This window comes from Plutella xylostella, chromosome 15, assembly GCF_932276165.1.
Source record: "Plutella xylostella chromosome 15, ilPluXylo3.1, whole genome shotgun sequence".
NCBI classification, from domain to species: Eukaryota; Metazoa; Arthropoda; class Insecta; order Lepidoptera; family Plutellidae; genus Plutella; species Plutella xylostella.
The window spans coordinates 3,943,711-3,956,900 of NC_063995.1; the positions used below are offsets into that span (position 1 = coordinate 3,943,711).

General features: G+C 39.5%; 1 protein-coding gene across 1 annotated transcript in view; it reads right to left on the reverse strand.

Annotated features, from left to right (window-relative positions):
- Positions 1-1,355: 1,355 nt before the first annotated feature.
- LOC105386128 (2-oxoglutarate-dependent dioxygenase htyE) overlaps positions 1,356-13,190 on the reverse strand; it is a 30,354-nt gene continuing 18,519 nt past the window's right edge. Inside the window, exons 2-7 of the mRNA XM_048625646.1 lie at positions 11,411-11,526; positions 8,121-8,255; positions 7,061-7,214; positions 5,828-6,045; positions 4,543-4,656; positions 1,356-3,318 (exon numbers count right to left, since the gene is read on the reverse strand). Coding sequence (XP_048481603.1) covers positions 3,091-3,318; positions 4,543-4,656; positions 5,828-6,045; positions 7,061-7,214; positions 8,121-8,255; positions 11,411-11,526 — 965 coding nt within the window. The 3' untranslated portion in view covers positions 1,356-3,090. The remainder of the gene's footprint in view (positions 3,319-4,542; positions 4,657-5,827; positions 6,046-7,060; positions 7,215-8,120; positions 8,256-11,410; positions 11,527-13,190) is intronic.

Here is a 13,190-nt window from a genome sequence, read left to right on the forward strand (position 1 = left end):
GTCACCACTGGAGTCACCACACGCGTACGCTAAAATAAAAAGTCTAAAATAGCCGTCGGATTGTGCCGCGGAGGCGAAATCAAAATAGTCATACGGCGCGCCAGCGATGCCCCCCAGCCGAGATTTTTCATAGGCTCGTTTATAATAAAACTGTGGGTTTGCCAAGAAACTGAAACTTTCATCGGTATCAACGCTATTGCTGAGAATTGCATATCAAGTGTTAGTTTTTAGAACAGCTATGTTTCTAGAAAGTTTTTTGGCCATTTAAAAAATCTGACTGTGTGAAAATTCGGGTAATTCTCTTAATTATTTTCAAGAAAGAATACATAGGGAAAAGAGTAGTTCCTGCGCCCTCTCCAGTGGTGTCGGTCATGGGTCGGTCGGTATTGGGTTATGTTATGAGTACTTACTATGAAAGTATTCACCAACACTAGGTTTACTCGTATTTTGCAATTATAATCAACCCTTGTGTAATACGGTGTGGCGACAGTCATACTTTACTACTAAGCCGAAAGGAAGTCACTCAGCTAGTCTAAAATTTTGGGAAATTCGTTGAAAAAAAATCCTTTCCCCATAAAAAAGTCACGTGACCATTAAAGTTAGTATCGAGAACCAAAATTATATTTTTCAAAAGTTCTATAACAAGAGTTACTTACCTCTACTATTACTCTCTGATTCACCCTCTTCCGGCTTACTATACCTGGTATCAGCTATATACGCTATTATACCCTTTTCAACGCTATGTAGACTGTACCATAGAATAACGAGTACTATACTACTGTACTTGCTATTCTATATTCTATGACTGTAAGTAGTTATCATCATCAACAGCAGCATTGCAGGACACATGCCTCCCTTTAAAAGAGCGCCAGGCGCTCAAAACTGTCGTTAGCCTTCTTCAACCAGCACCGGCTACCTGTCTCCTCTCGGCGGGCCCCCGAGGCTTTACCCCATCAATTCATCGGCAATATACTTGGCAATATAGTTGTTACAATCTTCAAAACTTGATCAAAAACCATGTGTGATTCGCTATATTCAAATAGAATACAGCATGCATGCAGATTCGAGAATTTAATAGTAAACGCGAGGGAGTCGCCACCTAGCGGTATATGCGCTGCACTACCTTGAGTTTAAATTCACTGCTCAAATGGCAAGAAAAAACGTTTGCAAAACTATTTTTTTTTTCATTTTTGGCGGTTTCTCCGTCCGTGAATGAATCGGTCGAAGTAAAGGGTGCTCTTTCTTAGCAAATTTTGTTCTGCATCATTTTGAAATTCGTGAAAACTATCTACACCCTAGGTACCCCATAAAGGGATTAGGTACTTTCACGGACGTAATAAAAATAAAACTACAGGTTTTTGTTTAATTTAGCTATTTAATTTGAATGAAGATTGTACATTACATATTATGTGAACTTAGTAAAATGCAACTTGAATATAATAATGTGTGTAAAAACAACAGACTGTAAAATGCGAAACGGGGTCCACCGGCCAACTGCAGCCACTTTAACTGTGGGGTCATGCATGCATCATGGTAAGTAAATTATTTTTTATATTGTTTACCAGTGTTAAATTAGTCGTTGTTAACAGGTGTTGTAAAATTTAATTATAATCTAAAAATGTTTTTAAGAACTGTTTTGTTGCAGTCTATTTTTCTGCAACTTCCTGGTGTTTAGTTCTAAAGTTTGTCGGTATGACTAATTATTACAATAACTTGTACATAAAAAGAAAATACTGAAAACATATCGATACACAATGCAACAAACATGGGTAGGTCTACCTGAATATTTTCATTGTGCTGAATTAAGTACAGTTTTTAAGTGTCTTTAGTACAAATACTGGCTTTTAATTTCTTTTAAGTAAATACACATAAGTACTGTCTTTTTAAGTAGTGATCTTATTTATTCTAGTTAAATTCTTATAAATTCGATGTTATGAACACAATATCGAATAAGTATACACAATTGAGCTAAAATTTTAGATATAGCATGTAGTATAACAATAAGATAGTACCTAGTAAGGTATTGAGGAGATGAATACCTACCACTAAATAAATATAAAAAGATAAGTGTTTTAGCTAAGTAAATAAAACTACTTATATATTAGGAAATGCTGAAGCAAGAACACAGACAATCAATATGGTCTAAGTAAATAATATAATAATTGTATAAGTAAAAAATTAAGGTACGACATCGCGGTCGCTAATTGCTAGATTCCTAACGAAAAACATTGAATAATGCAAGTATCTAAGTATCAAAAACGGTAAAAATGTTAAAAGAATGAAATATTCAATTCAAACGCAAATATCAGTCAGGAATGATTTCGACATTAATCGACTTCGACTAATTTATCCGACTAAGTACCAATTATCTATCATTGCACTCGACTGCAGTATATCTAAAGGCTCTCCTGTGATAGGTTTGATGGGAAAACATTTTTATTAAATTCTAGATGCATTCATACATTTTCAAGGCTTCTATAGGATGGTCGTATTATTCTATTGTCATTGTGTCAATGCTATTTTCGGCACATGTCATCCATCAAACGCCATAGTACCACATAGTACCCATTGTTCTGTCATTTTCCCAATAAGGTCCCTACATTTGACTAATTAAGTATGTAAATCAATAGAAATATAAAATCATATAAGCACCTACCCTACAGTGAAGTATTTATGTGCGATGGCAATAATTTTCCTGAACTTCTGCTAAGCTTCGATTTTATTAATAAAAGCAATGGTAAATAGCAGCTGTGCTTACAAAATAGTATAGTTACGTCTTCCCTGAGATAAAACACGGACCTACCTATTTAATCGGTATTTACTTTGTTTACTTATTTTTTTGTCGACTGAAACATTGAATCATATTTGCTGATAGTTAATATCATCTTGAGCTTTTAATCGTTCTCATATAGGTACTGTTCTACTGTATAGTTCCTCTTACTATGCTGGCACCACACTTGGCTATTCGTATTTGTGATTTGATATTGTTTGCTGCCGAACACCAAAAATGTTGGCAATTTTTTTTGGCAAATACGAAAAGCCAAGTGAGGTTGCAGCACTAGGTGTTGAAGTGAACTAATGGCAGCCGAGTCATGCGTAGGTCTCCTTGAACCGCTTCTGCAGATGGTGTGCGGCGTTCATGAGGCGGTTGTGCAGCGTGAGGTGGGCGTGCGGGACGCAGGCGGGCGCGTCCGGGGCGGCGGGGCGCGGGGGCACGATGGGGATCATGGCGTCGTTGTCCGGGTGGCAGAAGAACGCGACGCAGTGGCGCCCTCTGGCTCGCGCGTACGTGCCCGATGGAACTACCACGCGGTGCATCTGAAAGAAAGGAATGATTTGTGGTTAGGGAAATGTGAAAAAATACTCTATAAACTAAGTAAGTACAGTAAAGGGCAGAGAAACCTGACCCCTCTCAGAAACATTGTTACTACGAAAGGGGGGTCAGGTTTATCTGCACTTGACCGTACATTTGGTTAGAAATGGTTAAAGGCTTTTGTACTTTTGTTTGCGATCTCCATCGCCATTGTAGAGCAAAAGAGAGTAAAATCAAAAGATTTGCTTTAACTGAGCTGTTTGCACGCACAATTTTATAAAAATTGAGCATGAGAAAAGTAACTCAGGAGTTGGTTGATTATCATAATATGTAAGTCAGGTAGATCGATGCCTATATTTAGTAAGTATCTACTTTTATTTGCAACCTAAAGTTGGCTCTATTGTAGCATTCACATGTTTCGTGTAGCAAGACCAAGAGTAGAGCCGTCTGATGCGTGGCAGGACGTGACGCATTTAAGCGCCAATTCACACGTACCACAACCACACCACATCGCAGCGACATAATGTGGTCAAGCTGTGGTTACGTGTGAATTGTGTGACAGCGGCTTTTTGCAGTTGCGTTGTGGCAGCGAGAAAATGTCGATGTGGTTGCGTTGTCGCTGTCATTGCGATGTGGTAACCACGTCGTCGTGTGCAGTTAATACGGAAAACAGGTCGCCGCGGTGCCGCCGCCGCGTGGCGGCGTTGCCGTTGCGATGTGGTTGCGTTGTGGTTGCGATGTGGTTGCGATGTGGTCGTATTACACAGGTGGTCGATAACAACGGCAAAATGTGGCACGTGTGAATTGGATTATTCATTGTCAATACAAAATATACGCCCGACCACACCGCGTGGTTGTGGTGTGGTTGTCGCTGTGGTGTGGTTGTGGTACGTCTGAATTGACCCTAAATGTTATGGAGTGCGCACGCGTTCAGAGACGTCACACATGTCTGGCATCATTCATAAATAAGTACTAATATTGCATCACATCATCATCAGATACATTATTCTGCAACGCAGCTGGTCTACACCAGTTTTATAAGTAAAATTTCTCTTTCACCCAGTCAAAGGTTGACTGGAAGAAATTGCCTTTTTTTCTATAACCCCGCCTTTGTATAAGTACATTCTGTGTGTTTTTTTAAATTTTTAACTGTTCTATTTTATATTTGCTTCAGTATGAGTACAATAAAGCGTTTATAGATAAATAAAAAAAAACCCTCGTAAACTTACCAGCGCGGGCAGCACGTTGGTGGTCCAGGCGGCGAGCATCTCGCCGGTCTGCACCATGATGGCGCCGGGCAGGTGCCCCACGGCCTGCCACTCCTCGCTGCCGCGCAGCTTCACCTGCGGGAGAAGAGGGGGTTCACATTAGCACTGGTCTTGGGAGAAACTATGTTTGGCAACTTTATTTATGTAGGTAGGCCAGAGATATGACAACCACTACTTTTTTTTAAAGTTATTTATTCAGTATAACAAACACAGGTAACAAAAAACAAAAACGCCAAACTGTACAACAGTTTGTTGGCGTGACGCGCTCTTATCTAAGAGGTAGGCACTAGGTAGGTTGAGGTGTACACAGTGTAGGAACATCTAATAGGTTATTATTAGGGTATAAGCTGTTCCAACACTTTTTACCCAATTCTAAAAATACTTATTTCGAATACATATACAATGTACTTACTTATATTATACATGCACATGCATATTTCCTGTCATAGTTTAAGGACTCAGGAGTCTCAGGAGGTTCAGTCTAGTCACATTTTATGTATGCTATGTTTGTTATAAGAAAATGCTTGCAATGTTATAAAAAGTTACTAACATTAAAAAATTATAAATGTCCTTTTTCTTGCGATCTTCATAACTAAAAGTTAAGAAGAGTAAATTCAAAAGATATAATATTCCCTGAGCAGCGATATTGATAACTTATAACCCACAGTAATACAAGACTGTGTGTTAGTTAAGTTCACTCAGGGTTAAAGACTCGTGTCTAGTGTTATAAGTAGACAAGGTTCTTACATTTGTTATTCAAGGCAAATATTTGTTCCAGTGTCATTAGTAACAAATGATCTTTCATAGCAATGCTCTTTATTATCTTTCTACATAAATTATTTGCTTTTCACAACTGAATAAACGCCATTTTCCATGACGGAGTCATCGTCACGTATTAAATAAATATCTATTTGTGTAGCTGCACTTGTATGAAATGTATCTATTCTCTTTCATTTAAGTATAAATTAAATATCACTTTGATATATTTTTAAATTGAAATACTAGATATGCTAAGTTAGGAGTCATATCTTCGGAGCTTGAATGTAACAATCCAAGGCACGCAAAATCCTTTACTTATCCTCAAAAAAACTAAAGAGATGCACGAAGGGGTCAGCGCACCTTGGCAGCCAGCGACTGACGCTATTTACGGCGACAAACCCTGGACCAGCTCTAGTGTTTATGACCGACACGCTAAAATCTACAGAACCCTATAATCATACAGTCATAAACAAAACTCCGCATTTACCTCAAGCCCGCCCTCCGAGTCCTGCGCCAGCAACGTGAAGGTGCCGTAGTCGGCGTGCGCGCCGCAGCGCGTGTAGGAGCGGTGCCCGCTGTGGTGGCTCTCCTCCTCGTCCTCCGGCGGCACCGGCGGGTAGTACAGCAGCCGCATGGTGGACGCGTTGCGCCCGTCGCTGGCCAGCATGCCCGAGTGCGAGTCCAGCAGCGTGGCTGGAGGTAGACCTGAGGGTAGAGAGGGGTTTTTGGGTGAATTGGTGACGGTCGATAGGATGGAGTAGGTATTCAGGTGCTCACTGACATGAGCTCGATGTGAGCTCGTATATTTTGCATTACAGTTAGATCAAACTCTGTAATGACATGACGAAGTTACGACTTATGTAGGTACCTACTTTCCTCTATGTAAAGCGCTCACATACTCGTAGCCTAGACAGTTTCTTTATAGGCAAGTTGTGGAGTTCTGTAAGTCTGTAGATGACATAATAAAGTATCTAGATGTTCTACCTACAATTTTATTAATTCTAGCAGATAATAGTGAGAATGTTTGAGAGAGAGGATAATTTTATACCCAGAGTGTTTGTTGATGTTATTAACTATTCATTTTGCTATCTCGTGCGAACAGAGATTTCTCCTTTCTCTACAATTAAAAAGCTAGCTAATTAATAATTTAAACAATACCTAACAACTTTTTCTTACAGCTTAGCAGTAAGTATCTTTATGAAAGTGTCATTTATAACATTTACCAGTCATTGCTTTAAATTGTGATTACTTATTCAATAAACTCTCACTATTATCATTTTTTGCCGTTTGCGTGACCTGCTTGATAGGCAAGCTTTAGGGAAGGCGGCTTAAAACCACTCAACCGATACAAAAAATTTACATTATCTAGATACAGCCCCTCTCGTGATGATTGTGAGAAACAGTTATCAACGAAGATTCCCCACTTCTCAACTACAAGGATGGTGAACAGCGGCGTGTGTGCCTCCAATGTGCGGCGCCTCCTCTCACCTAGAGCATACGCCAGCGCCTCCTCTCACCTAGAGCATACGCCAGCGCATCCTCTCACCTAGAGCATACGCCAGCGCCTCCTCTCACCCAGAGCATACGCCAGCGCCTCCTCTCACCTAGAGCATACGCCAGCGCCTCCTCTCACCTAGAGCATACGCCAGCGCATCCTCTCACCTAGAGCATACGCCAGCGCCTCCTCTCACCCAGAGCATACGCCAGCGCATCCTCTCACCTAGAGCATACGCCAGCGCCTGCAGCAGAACGCGCGACAGGTTGGTGAACTCCTGCGCCAGCGGGACGGCGTGCTGCGGGAACTCCGGCACCTCCTCCTGCGCGGGGAACGCGGCCGCAGACAGCGATGTGATGTTGAACGAGTGACGCAGCTCCTGTGGAGAGGTGACAGTTTATAGAGGTATACATATACAGGGTGTTCCACGTATGACGCATAGTTATGGCAGCACCTAACTAAGTTTACAAGTTAATGTTTGCAGATTTCTTCTCACCCTTTATATGTTACATTGCAACTAGTTACATATTTGCAACCTAGTATTTAGTGATTCATAAAAACGCTACACATAAAAAACGTTCTTTTAAGTTTTAAAGGAGCATTAAATAGCGGATGTGGAGTAGTTACAATAATGATAATGATACAATCTTTATTCTAAGCAATTTTACATAAGTGGCCTAGTCAGTGTTATCAGAAATGATAATAATTCCATGATTCCACACGCCAGAGTCATGCATGCTGCAAGTGACTGACTCTGAGAATGAATCATTTCAGTGTATGTTAGTATTAGCAGATTGTGCCAAATTGCTTTATGGTCTTTGTTCTTTTGTTTGCGATCTCGATTGCTATTGCTAAGCAAAAGAGAGTAAAATCAAAAGATTTTGCTCTACCTGAGCTAATGTTGTGCACAACTCTTGAAGCGTATTGTACACTTTTATTATAACTCAGGGGTATATGTAATGCAGTCGCTATACCTTCCTAAAATACTTTACAACTTTTCGTGTAATTTTTCCTATTCTTCGGAGCTAGCGCTCCATCTCGAATTGATCACCATAGTGTCTGCTCTTCTTCGTTCCTTTCAGCATAGTGACCCCCCTGATCGGTCCATTGGTAATGGAAGCTATTTAATTGTTCTCCAAGTATATATACCTATACACGAGCATAGAACAACGCGGACTATAGGTTGTCTGTACGCGAGCAATGAAAAAGTACTAGTGCCATATATGAAACGGCAATGGCAGGTGGGACTTTTTAATTTATTGCAGTATAGTCATATATGGGTTACCTTCTTGGTGATGTCGAACTGCTCCATGCCGGGGCGCACGTAGCCGTGGTTGCTGGCGGGGTTGCGCAGGTACTGCGCCTGGCAGCCCTCGGGCAGCGCGCAGAAGTTGTCCAGGTCCCCGTACACGGCTTTCAACTGTAACGTAAGATAGTAAGGACTATGATATTGTGATGTGTTGGATTGTGGGAACCAGGAAAACTGGCGCTGGGTTGGTCCATACACGGCTTCAAATTTAACGTAACGTATTTAAGGAGATTGTGACTTGTTGTTTAGTTGTGGGATCCAGAAAAATTAGCGCAGGAGTGGTCCAAAGCTTTCAACAGTAACGTAAGGGAATAAAGTAGTATTGTGACTTGTTATTTAGTTGTGCAATCCAGGAATATGGGCGCAGTATTTTTCCGTATAAGTACAGCTGGAATGCAACCGTTTAAGGTATTTCGAGATGCTAGGTAAGTATTCATATTTGTGGGATCCAGGAAAATGCATTCTGTGGATTTGCGGATCGGCAGCTGTGGTTAAAACACAATGTTAACTATTGTGGTTGTAAATTAATATGGGTTTTCCGACTTGTTGATAGGTTTGTGTCGGCAATAAAGACACCACTCATTAGATATTTTGAATGAATTGTCAAAGTTGAATAAGTAACCTTTTTTGGCATAAGATTTATTTGCCTAATCTCGTATTGCATAGTAACGTTTGGTCAAAGTCTCGTTACGCCGAAAATCGTATGGCATAAATCTCGTTTAGTAAAAAGTTATTTCGCATAACATTGTTTAGCCTAATAATGGTATTGCCAAATCTTGAATAGCCTAATAATGCTATGGCACAGGTTTATACAAAGTAATCATATTCGTTTGGCTTTAACTTTGACGGAGCGTCTACGTCTCCCTACATAGCGCAAACTGGTGCCTTGTATTGTTTCCGCTGTTTGGAAAACGCTCCGCTCCGCTTCGCTGCGCTCCGCTTTGGTTTTGATGAACATGTGCACCTTACACGCTCCTCCTCGCTTTGCTCGTCGTCGCACCTATTTTTAGGTTTCGATCTCATGGGGTTTGTAATAAATATATTGGTCTTTAACTTTCGATTTTTTGATCATACAATATCGTGATTTTCGGGATGTAGGAGAAAAATACCACAATTTGTACATTTACTACATACTTAATATATTATTTGGGCCATTATTTTATTTTAGGGACCATTGTCCGTCCCCTACAAAGAAACATTTTTAAAAAATTAAATAATGAAATTCAGTAATATAGCTACCGTCTGTAGCAATTAAATAAGACACCGGTCACAGAAAATATAATGAATTTATGTAAAATACTTTATTTATTTACAAATTACGGTAACTCTGTTGTTGTTTTTGGTAACGCAATTGTTTTTCATACAAAAATTGTCTGTCCCTCGGAGCGAGTCATATGAAACAAGCACAACGTGTGTAAAAAAATATTATGGAAACAATTTTTTTGAATATTATAACGAATATGTCATTATTTAAACTTTACTTCACGGTAATAATCATGATTTTATATGAACATATTATGGGACAATTAATATTCCTGGCCGAGTCCCCAAGCCTAAGCAAAAATACAGCTACACTAGGTTACCCTAGGAAACTCAATCATAAATAAACTTTTTTTCACTTTCTTACACCTAAGATCATTTGAATGGCTGTGTATTTGTATCGGAGTGCAGGAAGGAGAGCGGGACGGATAAAATGACCAAGTCTTTCGGATGAGAGTCCTGGAGAGAAGCGCGTGTATTTATTGTGACGCCACTGAGTTACCGGCGACATACGGTGAGTTTTATAGATATTTATTATTTTATTTCATGCAATATATGTAATAATTAGTAACAATTATGAGGGCATTTTGATATCCCATGTATGTGTATTCATTTAAGTACTAACTTCAAATAGGTTATTGTTTTACAACTGCGTTACCGCTACACTTCGTTACTTTTTCAGTAACGCAGTTGTAGCTATAGTAACTCAGGGGTTTTTCTTATAGTTTTCAGGTATCTGTTACTCAATTTATGGTACAAATATAACATTTGAGCATATTATATTGTTACAGTATAACATTTCAGACTCAATGGCGTAAACAGCGGCTGAAAAACAACGGCTTTATAGGCAAAAAAAATGAGAAATATTTCTTAGTATTAAGTTGTTATATTTTCAGCGATTTTAATATTTGTTATTAAACAAAGAGTTCTGTTGATTTTAGTTTGATAGTTTTTTTCACATTATGATTAGTTTTAATTGAAGAAAGTATAAAGATTGTGATTGAAATACCACTGTGTTACCAATTAACCACAGCGTTATCCATTTGTCCCTCGCTTCCTGAGAGTATTCACAAACATTTTAGCTACTCTATATTAGAAAGAATGTTAAACTAAATATAATAATTATAATTCACCTTATTTAGAGCTATTTCTAAAACCTTGAGCAAAAAATTATGATTATTTTGTCCTTTTTTCGAAAAGTATTGCATTAAAACTTATTGATTGGTAACGCAGTGGGAAACTTTATTATAGAATGAATAACAAAACTGAGAATATTTTGTAATTTAAACTCTTAGATTAATGTTTTTTTTCTTACTTTTTATCTGGTATATGTTTACGAACCAAAATATATGTTCCTAACAATAAAACATAATTTTGTATGAAAGTAACGCAGTAGTATTTTTTTCTCATCGTTCCTCGATTAAACGTCAATAACTTTAAGAAATAGCAAGAAAACATCGCTGCAAATGTATTTAATGAATAATATAAATGTTAATTAACATAAATAAATATTGAAAGGTTAATTAATAAGAAGATTATTTTTGAAAAAAATATCTGTAAAAGTATGCCAAATTGTACCCAAAATAAAATAATGGCCCATTTATTAAGATAACATTAGGAGAAACAAGATTATACATAGGTATAGACGAACATAAATTTGAGCAAACGAAATTTAGGTGTTTAAAGATTGTGCCTAAAGAGTTTCAGACGAAACGAGCCTTATGCCACATAAGTCTTGGCAAAGTGATGGTTCGGCCAAAAAAGTTTATACCATACGAGTTATGCGAAATGAGTTTTGGTCAATAAAGATTATGCGAGATGAGCGGAACCCTGAATAAGTACCTTATAAGTACCTTTTATATGGGGGAGCACCTATGCTATGGAGGAGGGTCATATTCAACATACCGGGCTATTCATGACCACATTCTGGGGATAATAATATGTTGTCTATGCCACATCCCCATCTATAGTTGACATAAAACTGGTCAGACAACCCCAGGACCCACCTTCTCCTCAGCGATGCCGTGGTTGACCAACATGGCCAGGCCCTTGCCGCTGAGCGCCGAAAACAGTTGCTGCCCGATGCGACGCACCACTGACTTCATGGGACACACATCTGTACCTGCAACGGAACAGACGGTTAGTCACATGGCTTCAAGAAGGAGTGCTTGACGAAATACGTTGTTTCGGAGTACGGGCTCCCACACATAAACACGACACGATGTCGCATCGTGCCACGACGCGGCGTCGTTTCACGATACGACGTCGCGTCGCGTAAATTCACGACGCGACGTCGTTACGTGTCGATACACGAACTTGTTGTGGTCTATTTTCAAGGCATTGTACTTCTTTAAAAAGTGACTCCCATTATTCATTGTTGAAAGAAATGGGTGGATCCAGTATCTTCTGAGTATCTGTCTTTTCTTTCTTCGTCTTCTTATTAACAGCAGAAGCAGTACGCGTCTACTGCGGTCCATTTTTAGGGAATGAATGTTGTATCGACGGCATCGTGCCGCGGAACTTTACGTTACGATGTCGTGTTTTTTTTACGATGGTAGTCGTAAATTTCCGCGACGCGACGTCGTATCGTGAAACGGCGCCGCGTCGTGGCACGATGCGACATCGTGTCGTGTTTATGTGTGGGAGCCCTACTGTCTTAGAGCGCGCACATAAATACGATACGACGTCGCGTCGTCGTGCTAGTCTCTCGCTCCCTCCTATTGAACAACAACGAGAGGGAAGGAAACTTTTCACGACACGACGTCGTATCGTGTTTAATGTGTCCCGGCCCTTAGGGCTCGCTCATATACACGATACGACGTCGCGTCGTGCAGCTCTCTCCTATTGGACATTCTGTGATTGAGAAGGAGACGTTTTTACGACGCGACGTCGTATCGTGCTTATGTTTGGGAACCCTTATGATGAGTTATGCCTTATTATCTTTAGTTGTACTTATGAGAAGGCGGTATACGGTACGGTATTTCAAAGGTGGCGAACTTAAATTTATATTGACTTTGATTTTGGCATTCTGATTTTGAAATGGAAAAACAACAGCATTTATTTATTTATTTATTTTATTCTTTTATTGCACAATGATTTATAAAAACGTATTATTTTATATAGACTTCCTACGCTGAATCAGGTGTTGGGTTGATCAACGATTCTGCATAACTATTAGGTAGATACAAAGGACTCGTTACTTAACATCATGCATCTACCGGTTCTCATAACACTGATGTAATCTGGCATAAAATTAAACGTTCTTTGAAATACCGTAGAGATTGATTGTTACTGGAATGTGGTAAGCAATTTAGGTACCTACATGTGACTGAATAATATAATATGTGCATTGTGCATCGTTTCAGATTAGTATCACTTATAACATACCATACTGTATTCTATTCTATTCTATTCTCTGTGGGGGTGTAAGTACCTGCACCTGGCTCTCTCGAGTGGAACCTTTGTGCATATCCCCAAGGTCTAAACTGCCTTCCTAGCTTGGACCATTTCCCACCACGCTGGTCCACTGCGGGTTGGTGGGTTCACATATATTATCTATATGTGCTAAACCTAGATATGCAGGTTTCCTCACGATGTTTTCCTTCACCGTAAGAGCGATGGTATACATTGTACTTAAGTTAAAAGAACTCATTGGTACATGTCATCGCCGGGATTCGAACCCGCATCTCTTGCGTGAGAAGCGGGCGCTTACCCGACTGAGCTACCACCGCTCCTACCTCCTCCTACCATCCTAACTAATATTATAATCCTAACTAATATTATAAA